Below are 17,408 nucleotides of genomic sequence, written 5' to 3' on the forward strand. Positions count from 1 at the left end.
TTTACAAATTTAAAAATATCTATGAAGAATAAAGAGTTATCGGTTATAGTAGGTAAATTTTTTTGATAAGCTTCGGTAATGATTAATTTATATATAGAAATTGCTCGTTTAGTTTGAGTATTAAGATGATATATTTTTATTGTCCTATTTTTTATAAAATTATAATAATATATTTTATACACCAATTATCAATTTTAAATATTATAACAAAATATCCATTTTATTAATTTTAAGTTGTTAAAATGAAATATTACGGTAAGCTCGCTCGGGGATTGCTATTCCTAATTGTACCTTACACTTACCGTTCATGCCCTATTTCGTCTATATCGACATAATAGGTTATCAGCGTTTTACACAGAACTCATCCACTGCTCCCACCACCACAATATCTAAACCTATTTACCAACCAAAACCTGCCACATCATCCCAAGTCCAATCAGCGCAAAATCGCGTGGTCGTTTGACTATTTTGTTGACAATATTATAAAAATATCTTCATTACTTGTTAATATTATATTTTAAATATATTTTCTAATCTTTTATATATATATATATATATATATTTATTGTGGAATATTTCTTTTAAAGAAATTATAGAGTCATTATCTAACTAAAATAAAAAAAAAATTGGGACTGATTAGAAACTCAAATAAATAGTTTGATGTGAGTAAGGGGAAGTTCTTACAGTGGCGGTTAGCAACGAATGACAGAGTGAAATGGCTCACCCCACTAACATGTACTTTTTTTTTTTTCTCTCATTCCCCAATTTATACCCATTCACCAACTCCACTTCTTTCTTCTCTCCTATAAAGCATCCTTACAGAATAAAGTTTGAGGCTTGGAAATTGGGTTTGATTGAGAGACAGAAATTATGGCCAGGAGAGATCTTGAGAGTAGCGGTGGGAGAACCAAGAACAGCAGAACAGAGGAAAACTACACTGCGCATGAATCTTCTAATCTTTACGAAGCTGATACCCATTGGACATCATGGCTCGTTCCTATGTTTGTGGTTGCTAATATTGCTGTTTTTGTTATTGCCATGTACATCAACAATTGTCCCAAGAATAATAACCTCCAAGGTGGCTGCGTGGCCAAGTTCCTTGGAAGGTTCTCCTTCCAACCTATGCAGGAGAATCCGTTGCTTGGTCCTTCTTCTTCAACGTAAGTTCAATTGACTTGTTTTTTATTTAATACCATGTGCTATTTATTTGATTGTTTTCGTTTCTGGTTTTAATAGCTCTTATTCTTTTATTTTGGGGGAATTTTGATACGCTTTTATTGGGTGTCTCATTTTCGATAGAACCCAATTTGGGATTTTTTTTCCCGGGTGTTATTGGTTTTAGCTTCTTTGGAAAATTTTGCTCAATTTAGTCAATTGGTTGTGTCCTTTATTATGTTGTGTATGCTAAGCGATTTCTTTATGGTAATTTTTTATGTTTACTCTATGAGATGAATTTCAAATTTCAAACGACTCACTCATCGTTGCCTTTTTTCAACTGTCTGCCTTGGTCGAGATTGGTGAACTCGCATATTTTTCTTGTTTTTGCGACGAATATCCATACTTCTCATTTGATTTTTGATCTTATCGCCGATTATAAAACACTTTATGGACAGAGTAACACTTTCATGGGATATTTTATAATTACTCATGCATTTGAAGGAAAGGAAAGAAAGCCAAGTAGGGTGAAACGTAAACGTTCTTTGCGTGCTTAAGTGCCTCAACTGAACTCAGAAAGTTGGGCGCATTTTGTGACTAACAACCATTTGACTTGGATAGGACTATGTCATTTTTTAGGTCTTAAAAAATTAGCCACAATACACAACGCTATGGAATTATATTCTTTTAAATTTCATTATTTATTATTGTATGATATGGCGGCGGTATAAGTTTTTTTATACCGCTTTCTCCATCACCCTTTATAAGGGCCTAACAATGAAAAGTTCAAGGATTTCTTTAAAACTGGTTTATGTACCTGTACTTTGTTTCAGGTTGAATGCTTCATTCAGAAAAGGCTTTATTTTTCTTTCTTTCTTTTTTTCCTTTTGTATCTCAGTTTGGTTTGTTGACTGGTTTCGTGTTGTCATTCTTAAGAAATGTGAAATGGATTGTACATTATCAACATTTCAATTTTATTGGATACTTATTGAAGCTACAAAAGGGCCAAAGCAAAATATTTATCTATCCAGCAACGAGGGTGTGGGTTTTCCAGTCTTGAAATTGTAACTTGCATGCACATGATAGCCTATTTTTTTCTTGGAGAAAATCTATTGATTTGAGATGTTTCATTGACTTATGAAGATTGACCAAGATGGGAGCCCTTCGGTGGGATAATGTTGTGAACCGGCATCAAGGATGGCGACTTGTCACTTGCATTTGGTTACACGCTGGGATTATTCATTTGCTTGCTAACATGTTGAGTCTGGTATTCATTGGGATTCGTCTGGAACAGCAATTCGGGTTTGGTATGTTTTTCTTGCAGATAAGTAAAATGTCACGTACAATCAGGAAAACAGAACTTCTGAGTTTATCATTTGCGTCCTACGAAACTTAATTTAATTTCTCTTTTGGGCAAATGTTTACGTTGTAAATGGATCTAACATTTTCCTTTTCAAATTCATGGCAGTGAGGATTGGAGTTATATACCTGGTGTCTGGGTTTGGTGGAAGTGTTCTGTCATCTCTGTTTATCAGAGACCATACCTCGGTGGGTGCTTCTGGTGCCCTTTTTGGACTTCTTGGCGCAATGCTATCTGAACTTATCACAAACTGGACTATATATTCCAACAAAGTGAGTGTAGTTAATTCTTTATGGTTTTGTGTATCTTTGTTAGTTTTCTTCTTACGTCGTGGCTCATTGTCATCAATTAGTACCATTCCTTTAAATTAGATTGATATGGGAAATGTAAACTTTTGTTTTTTGACTCATTCCTGTGCATCTTTTTGTAGGCAATGGCATTACTCACCCTTCTAGTGATCATTGTGATTAACCTTGGCATTGGCATTTTGCCGCACGTGGATAACTTTGCCCACATTGGAGGATTGCTGGTGGGATTTCTCCTTGGTTTTATTTTGTTGCCTCGTCCTCAGTTTGGATGGTTAGAGCAGCGTCGACTTCCTGGCGGTGTTCGTGTGAAGTCTAAGTACAAAGCTTATCAATATGTTCTATGGGTCGTGTCTCTTGTTCTGTTGACTGCAGGGTTAGTTCCTTCCTTCCTTAAATCCTCACCAGCAATGTTGTTATTTTCATAAGGATTTTGCTAGAGTTGATAGAATAGAACTAATATATTTTTCTAATTTGGTATGTAAGTGTAGTATAGGGTCTTGTAGGCAATTTTTCTTTGTCTTTGTTACATGTTGATATAGTCTCATGAATTCCAAATAAGCTTATGCTAATGATAAACATCATTGTAAACTTTGACATTTCAGCTAAATTGACACTATATAGTCTATTAATCGTTTGTCATCAATCATGATATAATCTCGTGAATCAATGCATAAAATGTATTAAACAAATTCATGCTAAAATCACTGATTTTTTATTGAATGACAGGTTAACAATTGCATTGGTGATGCTATTCCGGGGTGAGAAAGGGTATGATCGCTGCCATTGGTGTCGCTACCTAACATGTGTTCCGACCTCTAAATGGGAATGCAGCAATGGCAGTTAAATGAGACTGGGAAAATGGTGTTCACTTGCAAGTTCTTTTACGTGTATAGCCATAGCTCTTAGAAACTTGGTTGTTTTGTGCATTTCCTTCTTTCTTTTTCATTTTTGCTTCAAATAATCTGTTTGCCTTTATGGATATATGCTAACTTCTTTCTTTTTTACATAGTATATGATATACAAAGAAACTTGTATATGAACTCAGTTTCCATCTTGTATATGAATATAAAGTAATCATGGACTTGGAATTTAAATTCGAGAATTCTGAAGCAGTTATCATTGTTCACATGGAAGGAGGACACAATTTTGGTACAAGCATCGTGGAATTTAAACTATGGCCAACACTCAATTTGTTATAAGAAGCAATGAGCAGAAAAATTATCCGTCAAACAGATAATGTGTTAAGAAAAAGACAAATTAGGTAGTAAAGCAATTGGTGAGAACAAATAGGTTGACATCTCACCAGAATCACCACTCATTCCTTTAACTATACCCTTTTGGGTTCACCTAATTTGTGTTTGTATTCAAAGACTATCAGCTGTTCATTACTTATACTGTACACTTGGTTGGGCTCACCCATTGCTTTGGTACAAACGGGGATTTCTTAACACCTTCAATTGGGTTCTGAAAAGCACTTATAACTTAGCCCATCCACTTTCTCCATACGTCAGAAGTATAATTAAAAAGTTAAAAAAATTAGGTAAAATGGCGTCGCCCGGACTCGAACCGGAGACCTTCAGTGTGTTAGACTGACGTGATAACCAACTACACCACGACACCGTTTCATGTTCATTGGTTGTGCAAATAAGAAATTATTATATGGCGATGACATCTTTTCAAATGGTAACGTCATGCAGGTCTCAAAGCTCATAGAAAATTCATGTAAAACCACATGCTTCACATTGCACACCAACCCATCATTTTCCTCTGATATATCATATAACTTTATAATGTAATGAAGGGACTCCACTTAACTAAATTTAAAAGTTTCTTTAAGGAAGAGAAAGCCTTCCTTAGAAGCACATTGTGATGGAACTTTGTGTGGGAAGCAACAAGGCTTTAAGGATAATTGGGTTGGCGATGTTGTTGTCCTGGGCTCCAATTGTATCTTCATTTATAGAATGCTCCATAATTACTCAGCTTTTCTCAGCATGCTCCTTGTTCATCACCCATGGCACCCCAGACCCCATTCCAGGGTCCCCTTGTTGTGATGCTATGTCTGGAGTCAACAGTATTGCTAACACCGCTGATAATAGGCAATATGTTTGTAGGTGCTTAATGGATCTCATCGACAATTTCAGTTCAAATGCCTCAGCCATAGGTATCTTACCAGGCTTATGTGGTATCTCTTTCGGATTCAATATTGATCCTAATGCAGACTGTAGTTTATAACTTTATACTTTTATACCATATTTGCTGTATAATAATCTACTTAGAGTTCAACTTTCAATAAGATAGAAGAGGGTCTTCATCTACCACCATTAATATTCACTCAACATATATGAAGATGTTCATAGCCATAGCCATGTTAGTGACCCACACCACTATGTCGGGTGGTGTGGTGGTTGTCGTTGGATATATACTTGAAGCTAAGGTCGCTCCAATGTTTTATTGCACCCATTTTTCTAGTATTTTATGTTTGAGAGTGAAATCAGTTCAACTAATTCATAATGACCGATGTCAACCATAAAACTATATATCTCTCTTGCTTTTAATTCAGGAGAATTCCGCTATCTGACCTCTTTATTGTAAAGGTTCGATTCAATTCAAAGTTGTTACTCCTTTACAACTTTTGCATCAGTGGAAAAAAGCTAATGATTTTGGCATAATGAAGGTGGTCACACTTTATAAAAGCAGGAAAAGGAAAGTGCGTAAGTAGGCATTTGATAAAAGCATCTTATAAAAGGAGTAGGGTGTCTTAGTGAGATTAGTTGTAGATTAATCATTCTCACGAATAGCTCCATATAATCGCTTGATTTCAACTGCATGGCCTAAGGTGAGCATCCAAGGACACAGTTCCAATTCGTAGTCTCATCAAAAACAAAAACTAGACCAGAACAAGATAAGGGAAAGATCCAAAGGTGTGAGTAATGCTGTCATACATGAATTATTTTGTCCTCATGTTTCTTGTCACTGTCTGACAAAATGGACCACCGAAAGACTAAACTACTGAGAAAGCATAGATCTAATCTCCGTGAGTTCACAGTGAATAAATCAAAATGGGAATACTAAGTAAAAATGACAGTTATTCTTTAAATAACCCTCAGGCAAGGTTTTGTAAAATTTATTGTTTTATGCACAATGGTATAGATAGAGAAGAAGGATACGGATTCAAAGTTGCATCCATGCAAATTAGATAGAGAAAATAAGATGGTTGTTAGTTCCATTATGATACATCATCTCATTTTGAAGGGAAGACAAAATTACACTGCAAGTTATATATATTATAAAAAGATGAAGACCTTAACAAGTTGATAGCAAAAACGGTATGTGATCTGAGCCCGTTTTCTGGAACAGAGTGATGAAATCATCAACAGGAGCAAAACCAGATTAGTGGATTTTGATAACAGCTTTAGCGTTCAAAGGAAAAAGTGCATACCCCACAGGCCAACATCTACCCCAAAATTTCTGCGGTATGATCACTTAATGCATTGCGTATAGTAGATATGTTTTAGAGTTTGAAAACTCTTTGATTTTGCAAAATTTTGCAAAATAGTAACATAAATTAAAAACAGTAAAGTTAATGAAAAAGTGTTATTATCGGAACATCAAACTGTACATTTTCCCTTTCTGAATTAAAAAAAACCGAAGTCTTTGTCGTACACATAATGATGTGCCAACTGCCAAGCATTTGTCCCTAACGATAAATGATTGCTAGGATCCATCATTAATTGTTCGCATGAAGGGACTAATTCCATGTAAGTTATGATTCAAAACATGCACTCCACTAAGCAAACAGTCAAACCAAGTCATCATTTACACATCCACACACTGAAAACGTCAACAATGAGAGAATAATGGTGTATGGACTAAATGAATACAGGTAAAATATATAATTACATTCTCAACTGCTGCCACACACAAAAAACTCAAACAAGACCAAATATGTCTCTTCATTTTATGGAAGAAAGTGAAGATTTTCTTATAAAACACTCAACGTCACCTTAAATTACTACTCCCAATTCTGTTGACAGTGTTAGAAGCAGGTAAGACTTTGTTTCTTAAATCTGAATCCTGGTCTGAATTAGGCCCCACCACATGAACAGGCCTCCTAGTGGAACTGTGTCTGTCAAACTCCAGCCTTTGTCTTGGTGCACTTTGTGATCTAACCTTAGCTTGAAAAGATTCAGTATTTGCCATGTAATTGGGGTGACCCGAATAGCCACTGAAGAAACCCCATGAGCACTCACTCCTGGTAGGTGTGAAGGGACCCCTCCTTGCACCACTTCCATTTCTAGAATTGGCTGAAAAAGCTTGTGGACTGTTGTCAGCAGTTCTTGAAGTTGCTTCTTCTTTCCCTTTTTGAAACTTGAGAGAGTTCAGCTGCAACACCTCCCTTGATGAGAAACTTTGGTTCAGAGCCTTTGCCGAACGTTTTGATGGAGACTCATTTGCCATAAAGTTATCATTGTTGTTGTCAGAACTCAAATAATAATGCGCTGTCTGAAAGGAGCTGCTACTGTGGTGAGACTTGAAGTGTGGCCTCCAAGTATCTACTTCCAGAATCTTGTCACTTTTATCATCATCTGGGCGTCCAGTTCTCACTGAAGCATCTCCAGTTTGCTTGCTCTTGTTATCTAATTCCATCCAACGGTTTAACCAATTCGAATCAAACCGGGCTCGTTCCGAGTCAACGTTCCTAAGGTTGGCATTGGAACTACATCTCTGCAAGTTTTAAACAAAGAAAATGCCATTAAAGTTGAGAGAATTAAGAGAGGAACACTTTTCTTCAAGTTATGTCAACACCTAACTGATTCCTCTTTAGGCCGGTCCAATGCGTCAATATAAGCTTAAAGCAAACTTGTTGAAAGTTTTTAATAATTTATGATGATTTTATTTTTAATTCATTTAACATTTCTTTTCGATCCTAAGGAGCATATGATGAAACTTAGTGCCTAACAAACAAAATGAAAGAGAAGAAATACATTTGTGTGTTGATTTAATACTATGAAGGAGAGAAAAATACATCTAGGTGCAAACCTTATTTTACAAATCAGTCTTGTGGGACTGACTTAGACTTAAAGTTTATCTCTTAATAAAATTCATAATAAGATAGAGGCCTTAAAATAGTATTTTCATAAAAGGTCAATATTATTTATCTATGGTGCTTAAATGGGAAAGAATCGTGCACCTTAAGGATAGAGGATCCATCAAATTTTGTATTGAGGACACGAGGTGGGTGCTCACGTTCTTCAGGGACCTACAAGTATAAATAATAATAATAATAATAAATTAATCAATCAGAGAAGTTAATGGTTGATGAGCCATACATAGCTGAGCAATAATAGTACCCAATCTTTTAAACAGATAATCCACATTTAAATGGCAATCAGAATTCAACCTAAAACAGCATACTATACTAAGCACCTTCATATTTTACAATTTCGGCGGAAAGTAATTTCGTAAAGTTAGGTTATAAAAGTGACAGAGAGGTATGAAGAAATACATAGTAGCATTGAAGTTGGTAGTTAAACCAAAAAGTTGGCCTGAGAATAAAAAAGAGTTGTGAAATGGAAAAAGAGAAAGTGTTTGCTTACAGGGTAGTGAGAAAGGGAAGACTTGAAAGAAGGCGTATTATATGACAAGTGCGCACGGCTTGCACGTGCCTGGGCCTGAAGTCTCACCAATGTCTGCATGCGCCTCAGCATATCAGCACTTTGCTTTCTCACAATGTGGCCCCTAACCAATGCTTGCAGCTTCACCAATGCTTTTAGTGCTCTCAATGCTCTCCTTGCCTTCCAATTTCATCCAAACACTTTTTTTTTCTCAAATATTTCCCATCATATTCTTATACACACCATCCTATAACTACCACATTCACCCAATCCCTACTTGAGAGGACCACTAACAAAATCAATTTCCATGAAGGAGAAAATCCAAACCCGAGAAAACATGTTTGCTACATGTTTAGTTTCGGACCTTAGCAAGGAAATCTCACATGCACAATCATTATTAAACAAACACACACCGTCAAAACCCATCCTATAATCATGTTCCTTTCTTTTCCAACAAAAATTTACGCTTGAATTCAATCTAAAGGTCTGTTTTTTTATTTTTATACATCATTTTATATTTTTTGAATTTCCTTCGTCTGAAAACCATCATTTTATATTGTTGCAGATTCATCACTACTCTTTATTCCTTGAACCTTCCTATGCTAAATTTCCCCTTGGGTTTGGTTAGCACAGCCAGCAGCAGAAAAGATAAAAATAGTTAAGTTCATTAGCCCAATGAAAATTGTAACATCATTCTCTCTCTAAATCCTTTTCAGACAAAAGAACGCATTATGGTCGGTTAGTGAGCTTAACTAGAGTTACTTGTTTCTGATTAAAGCTAGAATGAGTTTATCTTAAAGCAAGGTGAAACCCCTTTTTCTTTTCTCACAAAGGAGTGGTATTTTGCTCTTGTGATATGGCAAGACAATGACATGATCACAAATACTACCCTCATAGAAAGGCAAAAACAAGATTAGTGGTTACCAACCTGCTCTTCTCTCTCCTATTACAGTACATTAATGGCTACCCCCACCAATGAGTAGTTAGGGTCATGACCTTAGATGTGGTTGAAAATGGGCTGGCACAGGGCCACTAACCTTTGATGTTTTTTGGGAAGAGGGTCATTCTACTTTGCCTCTTGCAAAGGTAACTATCATAACTCACCATTCACCAACTATGTGGGCCACTCTTATGCTATTCACACACGTCCCATTTTCCTCTTTTCAGTCCCCCCACATACTCCTCCAATTCCCACACACTCAAATCCCAAAAATGGAACTTTTTCTTAAAAAACTTGAACCTTGCTTCCCACTTGCAAATCTTTACCCATAACAAAACTCTCTCAAACGGGTACCCAACTTCATTTCCCTTCCTATGCTATTCCTCATTATAATTTCGTTAACTTTATCTAAAGTGTCGTTCGTTTTTGTCAATCAAACTAATAAATAAGGCAAAAATATATTCAACAGAGAGCAACATTACATTCTCGAGATGTAGAACCAAGTTTATGAGATAAGCACTCAAACGCACATGGAAGATATGACTCAAAGTAATAAATCTAATTAAATGTTGCACAGCACGTGATAAGAAGATGTAATAATATTTGTTATTATTTAAGAGAAAAATCATGTCATGCGAACAGACAAGGAAAAAATGAATTTCTTCATCATATGTAAGGATATAAATTATCATTAGTCAAACATAAACTGTGCATAGAAAAGGTTAGAATAGTAAAATAAAAGGAATCTGCAATTTGAATATGATGAGATAATATATACATATAGCAAATTGTCAGCACTCAGTAGCAGTATCAACTCTGAGAGGACAGAGAGAACAAATACTTTCCAGAATCTTACTATAATAATAAAAAAAGTCATTAATTAATTATATAATAACAATGAATTCATATAGGATTTTGGAAGGAAGTAAAGGTGGGGTGTGGAGGTGGAAGGGGACCAATACCTATGTCCCCGGAACAGGTTGCTTTCAGTGCAAAAATTTATTTAAAGATTAGAAAAACATTTTAATTATTGAAAAATAAGCAATTTTGACCATCGTTTGTTCCCGAGGAAATCCATGGAAAAAATTCCATTTCAATAAAAAAAAATAGTCAAATAAATCGAGTCATATATGACCATGGAAGAATATTTTTCAAAAAAAATATAAACTGAGTCAGATAAACTTCGGAAAAAGGTATGCCCATGAAGAAAACAATTGTCTAGTCTTGGTATTTTTTTTTTAACTTACCAAGTAGCCACGGAACGCCGATTGTATATTAACGGCGGCAGTTTGCTCCGGCAACCGCAACTGGCTAACACGCGCCGCGGTGGCAGCGGGTCTTGTGCTGTTACTGGTACTTGTGGCGGCGGTGGCGCCGCTCGTGAGTCTGACAACCTCGGCTGCGGCGTGTGCAGCGGCCAGCGCGGCCTCGGCGACGGCGGCGGTGGCGGCGGCGACGGCGATGGCATGCTTGTTGGCGTCCAAAGAAGTGGAGGAATCAAAGTGGGTGTTGAAGGCAGAGGGGGGCGGTGGCGGCGGGAGTGACTTGTTCCGGGGCGTGGGCTTGAGGAAGGCCCATCTTTTCTTGGGGGGTTTGGAGTCCGAGGGTTTTTTGGCGCCGAAAATTCGACGGAGAAAGCCCATTGGTGAAGTCAAGTCATGGGTGGAGAGAGAAGTTAAGTGAGTTTAGTTAGAGAAAGAGAGGGAATGATAATGGAAGTTGCTGAAGAAGAGTGGAATACTTGGATTTTGTAGTTAGAGTGTCGGAGATTTGGACGTCTCATTTTGTTCTCCATTAACTTCACGCGCCTCTGCAACACCTTCTTCTTCACTCGCAATTCCCGTTTTGTTTTTTTCACCCACGCTCCTGTCACTGATTGTCTTATAAATTTATTAATTTCCTCGCTCAAACCTTATTGCATACTATGTAGTATACCACCAAATAAAGTTAGTAGAGTTGGTAAGAATTGAATTCTAGATATAGGTTTCGGATTAAAATTTTGTTAGTGCAATATGAGTATTCTCTTAAATTTAACTTGTGTGAATTAATTTTTCTGTATCACTAAATTTTATATTATATTGTTTCCTTTTGAGATCTTTTATGCATATAGATTGTTTGTGTAAGGCCTCCATTTTATTTCTGCTCTAAAGTTGGTGGGCTGCCCTTGTAAGTGGGCCTAAGGCCGGTCCAACGTATAAAGTCCTTAGGTCTGTCCTAATTCTACACTCACTCTCATTATTGCAAAAACTCAGCAACCGTCACCTTCTCCTTCCGCACTAGAGTTCTGCTAGGGTTCCTCCCCAAGTCTTTCGAGCTAGCTCCGAATCAGTTTCTACTCCACGTAAGTACCCTCTAGATCATCGGAGTTCCCTTTTTGCTTTCCCTTGTGTTTTTGCAGTTAGGGTTTGGTACTAATCTGCCCTGGTTCCGTGTACCTTCTGTTTTCAGCTCCTTAGTGCGTTCTAGAACTGCTGTGCTCCTCGGTTACGCGTCGAACGTCCTGTACGAACCCATTTTCAGGTACGGGAAGTTAGGGTTCCAGCTTTTGATGTTGTTTTGGTCGTTCTTGAGTTAGTTACTGATTTTATGAATGAATGCTTCGATTTGATGTGTGAGGATGCCTTGTATGCTTGGTTGGTTCACAAAACATGGTTGTTGCAGGCGAAACAGTGACGAGACCTGTTAATCTCGCCCAAGCGAGCCAGTCTCGCCTAAGCGAGACAATCAGGGATTCGCCCAAACTCCTTTTACGCGAGAGGTCGCCCAGGCGACCCGCTCAAAATTTTGAGCGAGCAGGCAACTCGCCCAGGCGAGAGGGGTCTCGCCTAAGCGAGATCCCGCGTTGTTCATGCCCCTGATCTTGTGCCCTCGCCTAGGCGGAGGGGGAACTCGCCCGAGCAAGACTTTCTCGCCTGAGCGAGACCCCTCAGCCTGAGCGAGGTGCTAAGCGAGACAGGGCTGTGTTTGGATGTCTATTGGTTCCTAAATGATTTGTTTTGGTTGAGTATGATTGTATGATGAGTGATATGTATATAATGGAGCATGAAGTATATTTGCATGATTCATGAATTTTAGATGATGGGTTGGTATGAGAATTGGCATGTGAATTAAATGAAACGGATAATATTAAAGTGGCATGATAACATGATGAGTTGGATCTTACTTACATGGATAAACTATGAGGTGTTGGAATGAGTTGGGTCTGGATCACGAAAGGCATTGGCTTCAAAGGTTGGTACGAGTGATGTATATCTATGCGTGGTAATTATTTTGGTTATATGAATGAGGTCGATCTGTGTCAGTGCATAATTCCTTGGGGTCTCTAGGTGAGACTTTCAGGGTTGCGCTTTAGTGGTCGGGACGTAATCCCATGGCCCCTGTTAGTGGGTGTCCATGGTGGTGCCCCATCTGTATAACTAGGTAAGGATTCAAGGTAAGGTTGTATCCTGACACTCTGAGGAGCCAGTTAGTCTCACCTAGAGTGGACTGACTCCTGTGGTGAGAGTAGCAGGAGGCCTGAAATCCATTAAAGGCTAACCTTGTGGTGAGGGAAATTTGATTCATCATAACACTTGTATTACATGGCTCAGGATCGAGCAGCTCGGGGTTGAGCAGAGGTATCCACCACAAGTGCAAGCATCCGCTGAATCCGCCTAAGTTATACGTATCCGGATGAGTCGAGTCGAGTTGTAGTGTATTGAATAAAGAGTCATAACATGTTTGGTTGTTATATGGATGTGAGATGATGAACATATATTTGACTGTATGATGCATATGTTGTTGGCTCTAGCTTACCCGTTTTGTTACATGGTTATGTTGTATGTGGTTGTTCTTTCTTGCGATGATCATCAACTTGGTTGATGGGAGCAGATAGGCGAGGTTCTCGTGGTCAACAAGGGAACGGCGATTCCGCTACTTAGCCATTTGGGCTGGATCTCATACTTCTTTCCTCCATGCTTTCTTTAGGGTTGTGGCCCCTGTATTCGTGGTTATTAGATTGTAAACTTTTAGATGAATCGTTATCCTGCTTTGTTGACATCGTGTTGTGCCTAGTTTTGTAGGGATGATGTTGAGAACCCTAGGACTGCGTTGTTATACTATTTTATGTGTGGTGTCTCTTTTAATTGCATTTATAAATTAAATGGGACGTTACAGTTTGGACGAATTTATTTGTAACGTCTTCTAAGAAACATATAATTTTTTTTCATAAATTGCTACTATGAACTAATTTTAATTTATAAAAGTAAATTTATTTATTTTACATTTCTATCCTATAAATTGTTAAACTCCTCTAACAATCTTCCTACGAATTGGACGTAATTACTACACTATAGGCAACATTTTCGCACCTGTATTTGTAGAAGAAAAAGATACAGATTTAAAAGAATAAGTCGATAAATAAAACGGATATTCTCAGAAATAAAATATAAGGATCAAGCTACCTCAATTTTAACTTTTACTGCATATTATAACTTTATATACAAAGGTAATTTTTTTGATTAAAATAAATTATGATTATATATATATAATGCATCAGTCTCTAGTATTTTGTTTTCCCAACTTATTAGTTTTTAATAGCGGTAAGAAATATCATAACAAAATTTGCCAAAATTATTATAGTTAAAAAATATTATAGTAAACAATAAATTAAAATTATTATAAAATTGAAACTTTAAATCAAGATAAACGATAGAAAATAGAGTTTAACCCATTATTTGATCCGATAGACTGTATATAAGAATGAATGAATGATATGAATTTAATAAACACTGTGAGACATTTATCTATATTTGTCTATTCAGAGTAGACGCGTGGAATTTAATATCTTAATAATCTGGCGAACTAATTTTGGGGTGACCGTGGAAGAAGATCAAGGATTTGACTGACACGTTGAGACTAAACTCTTTTAGCATTACAAATTAAAAATGTTTTTCAATGTATTTATATTCTTTAAGAAAAAGAAGAGAAATGGATAATAACATTTTCTATAAAAAAAATTGCATTTTTTTTTCCTTTTATCAATCTAGAGTTGCTTTCCTTTTGGTAACGAATGGAGAGAAAAGTGTTGCTATATGCTTCAGAATTTTGCAGTGTCGAACAAAACAAATAAAACATGACTCGTGCTTTGAGAAAAACTGTTGGGCCGGTTGTCAAATGAACTACACGCATTAAGTTACATGTTAAAATGATAATATGAGTCAGTACGGTTTGTTTAAGTCTCTCTGATACTTGATCTTCAAAATGCAAGTTCGATCGACTCGTTTTATTTTGAAAATGCGAACTCAAAAGTCTAACTTATCTCATATAGGTTCTGTGAGCTTACAGGTTGACTTGTTTTTATATTTTTTATTTTCTATAATAAAGTTTTCAGTGTCAATAAATGAAAATCTTCAACAATTCACAAAGTTAAACAAAGATTTTAGGAAGTTGAATAATAAATTGGTAATCCAACATTTTCATCGTATTCATATCCAAATTTTGACATACACGATAAATTCTTCAAATTTTAGCACATTCATAAATACATGACACTTGTTTTTTTCACTCATACAAGAATTTATATTGTTCATGCAAAAGTCAAGAAGGAAAGTAACCAACGTACACGACAAGTACAGTTTTTTTATGCGGGTTGCGTGCCAGTCCACCCCGTCCAGCCACTGGCCTGCGCAGACTGCGAGTTATGCAAGTCGGACTTTTGCGAGCAAACATGCTCAATATCTCGATCCAGGGCAAACTCATGGTAAAGCAAGGAAAGCACTCACTTTAAGCCTCCAAAGAAAGAAGGCCTCAAAATTTTTTTACTACTAGTATCTTTATATTAAATTAATTATAATATTATATTTAAGAAAAAAGGTCTAAAAAAGTTTTTTAGTACTAATATACCTCTATTAAATTAATTATAAAATTATGTCTAAGAAAAAAAAGGCCTAAAAAAGAAATATTGTACTACTAATATAGCTATATTAAATTAATTATAAGTCTATATTTGAGAATAAAATTTAATTAAATTATTATTAGTGTCGGTTAATTTTTATTAATAATAAATATGATATTCAATGAGTTAAAACCTTTTTTTAGTAAATTATAATTTTGTTTAAAAAAATTAATAATTAGTTATCTATAATTATCTATAATCAGTATTTATTAGTGTCGGTTAGTGTATGTTTGAGAATATTGTACTACTAATATAGCTATATTAAATTAATTATAAGTTTATGTTTGAGAATAAAATTTAATTAAATTATTATTAGTGTCGGTTAATTTTTATTAATAATAAAAATGATATTCAATGAGTTAAAACCTTTTTTTAGTAAATTATAATTTTGTTTAAAAAAAATAATAATTAGTTATCTATAATTATTTATAATCAGTATTTATTCTATTTTCTTCTATGTGACTTCTCTTGTCCTTCTTTTGCTATCTTCTAATCTAGAGTTCTTTTGTTATGATTTTGGCAAATTACAATCCTTGAATCAAATGTTGCTCGTGTTTACTAATCTTTTTCATCCTTATTTTCGGTTAGTATGATTTTTCTTTGTATTTGTGTTGCTATGTGTTTTTACTTCGTTTGTTGGATTTGTATTAGAATTAGAAATGTGTTTCTTTTGTCCAGTTTTATTTTTTTGTGTTTTTAGATTTACGAATTTCGAGTGATTTTTTGCGTATATCTTGACGAGGAATTGAAATTTTTCTACAAAACTATTAATTAGATAAGATTTAGTTTTTTTTTGTGTGGATAATAGATTAAGTTAGGAATAATTCAAAGTTGAGTTTTATGTAAAAAATAATTCAAATTTAGGAAAAAAAAAAGACTTGTTATGAGTTGAGAAGAACACTATTTTTTTAAAATTATTTTTATTAATTATTAATCTTAAAAAATGCTTCTAAAACAATTGAGACTTGAGAAGGAAAAGAGACGTGAGACTTCAAGACACTACAATTCTACTATCAAGTTCACTTTCGTAACAACCACCAGAACCAGGTTTTATTGTCTTAACTCATTCATTTTATATACTTGTCTTTAAGAGTGTTTAATATATTATAATTTTTTATTTTATATAAAAATATATACATATGTCAATTAGAAAATTTGAATCAGGCTATTCAAAATTTGAGAAGAAAAAAAAAATTGAGGCTTTAATTACATCATGAAATAATCTATGAATAAATTTATGAAAATAGATAAATAAATGAATTAGAAAATAGAGGTGAATGCTCTTTGAATGAACAGATGATAACAATATATATATAAGTGAAATCAACAATAGAAAAAAAGGAAGGAAAAAGAAGTAGTTAGTGATAAGGTTAATTATGATTCTTAAATCCATGGTAATGAGGAGGAGATTGATTATACTCTTTATAAAGATATATATGATCCAAGCAAATTGAAGAATATTTGATACATATTTGAGAGATTGGTAGAAAAGGGTTCTATTAAGATCAATCAATGATATAGATTATCTTAACGGTATATATTCTAGGAACTTTCCTTTATCAAATTATATTCAAAGGCCTCATTTTTTACATCAAAAAATGTTTGAAAAATAAATTTAAATAAAATGGCTCATTTTTTAAATTTTTTTTAGACCTCTGAAACTCTTGAGTCGTCCGTGTCTCGACCCACCCTATGTTTTTTTGACTTGTCTGCGGACTGATCTGTTGGACTAAGCGCACATTACCACCCTAGTGTTTGTTATGCTCACGTTTATATCTCACCCATTTAAGGTTTTATATTCAAAATAAGAAGAAAAAAAACTAATGTTATTTTATATTTTCTTATGTCTTGTATGTTTTAAACAATATACATGGATAAGAATTATCATTATCTTTCCTCACTCTGAATAAATATTGCCTAAAACTTATTTGTATAACGCTATCGATTGAAAAAAAAATTAAAACAGATAATCTAACCAAAATAGGAAAGGTCCATGTATTACCCTCTACCAGAATAATAAATATAAAGGTGCTTCTGTATTTTATTTTCTATTTTCTACTAGCTAAACATATGTTTTGGGCAATAATTATTCTTT

The 17,408-nt window shown here is 35.1% G+C and overlaps 3 protein-coding genes and 1 non-coding gene across 5 annotated transcripts; 2 read left to right on the top strand and 2 right to left on the bottom strand.

The window, feature by feature from the left end:
• The first annotated feature begins 707 nt into the window (after positions 1–707).
• LOC114189597 (RHOMBOID-like protein 2) lies at positions 708–3,917 on the top strand. Its single transcript, XM_028078206.1, has 5 exons — positions 708–1,160; positions 2,299–2,462; positions 2,624–2,787; positions 2,946–3,196; positions 3,550–3,917. Exons 1-5 carry the CDS (start codon positions 871–873, stop codon positions 3,665–3,667), a joined length of 987 nt encoding a protein of 328 aa, XP_027934007.1. The 5' UTR covers positions 708–870; the 3' UTR covers positions 3,668–3,917.
• Positions 3,918–4,369: 452 nt separating this feature from the next.
• Positions 4,370–4,443, bottom strand: TRNAV-AAC. The gene has a single exon. It is a non-coding gene; the product is annotated as a tRNA-Val (tRNA).
• Positions 4,444–4,653: 210 nt separating this feature from the next.
• Positions 4,654–5,276, top strand: LOC114192814 (putative non-specific lipid-transfer protein 14). Its single transcript, XM_028082635.1, has one exon. It carries the CDS (start codon positions 4,693–4,695, stop codon positions 5,053–5,055), a length of 363 nt encoding a protein of 120 aa, XP_027938436.1. The 5' UTR covers positions 4,654–4,692; the 3' UTR covers positions 5,056–5,276.
• Positions 5,277–6,575: 1,299 nt separating this feature from the next.
• LOC114190953 (protein IQ-DOMAIN 14) lies at positions 6,576–11,254 on the bottom strand. Of its 2 annotated transcripts, XM_028080048.1 has the most exons (4): positions 10,626–11,251; positions 8,421–8,618; positions 8,015–8,083; positions 6,576–7,548 (listed from the first exon to the last, which is right to left on the bottom strand). In XM_028080048.1, the coding sequence occupies exons 1-4, from the start codon at positions 11,019–11,021 to the stop codon at positions 6,823–6,825; spliced, it is 1,389 nt and encodes a 462-aa protein (XP_027935849.1). In that variant the 5' UTR covers positions 11,022–11,251; the 3' UTR covers positions 6,576–6,822. The 2 variants fall into 2 exon arrangements, with proteins under 2 accessions (XP_027935849.1, XP_027935850.1); XM_028080049.1 differs by lacking the exon at positions 8,421–8,618 and having other exon boundaries at positions 10,626–11,254.
• Positions 11,255–17,408: the final 6,154 nt, after the last annotated feature.

This window comes from Vigna unguiculata, chromosome 7, assembly GCF_004118075.2.
Source record: "Vigna unguiculata cultivar IT97K-499-35 chromosome 7, ASM411807v1, whole genome shotgun sequence".
NCBI lineage: Eukaryota > Viridiplantae > Streptophyta > Magnoliopsida > Fabales > Fabaceae > Vigna > Vigna unguiculata.

Bases quoted from the DNA above. Each gene is read 5' to 3' on its own strand.
- LOC114189597 (XM_028078206.1), top strand. From the start codon at position 871: ATGGCCAGGAGAGATCTTGAGAGTAGCGGTGGGAGAACCAAGAACAGC. The intron at 2,463-2,623 runs GTATGTTTTTCT...AATTCATGGCAG, and splicing joins GGAACAGCAATTCGGGTTTG to TGAGGATTGGAGTTATATAC. The intron at 3,197-3,549 runs GTTAGTTCCTTC...ATTGAATGACAG, and splicing joins CTTGTTCTGTTGACTGCAGG to GTTAACAATTGCATTGGTGA.
- LOC114192814 (XM_028082635.1), top strand. From the start codon at position 4,693: ATGGAACTTTGTGTGGGAAGCAACAAGGCTTTAAGGATAATTGGGTTG.
- LOC114190953 (XM_028080048.1), bottom strand. From the start codon at position 11,021: ATGGGCTTTCTCCGTCGAATTTTCGGCGCCAAAAAACCCTCGGACTCC. The intron at 8,619-10,625 runs GTAAGTTAAAAA...TGAAATTGGAAG, and splicing joins CGGCGTTCCGTGGCTACTTG to GCAAGGAGAGCATTGAGAGC. The intron at 7,549-8,014 runs GTGCACGATTCT...TAAAACTTGCAG, and splicing joins ATGGATCCTCTATCCTTAAG to AGATGTAGTTCCAATGCCAA.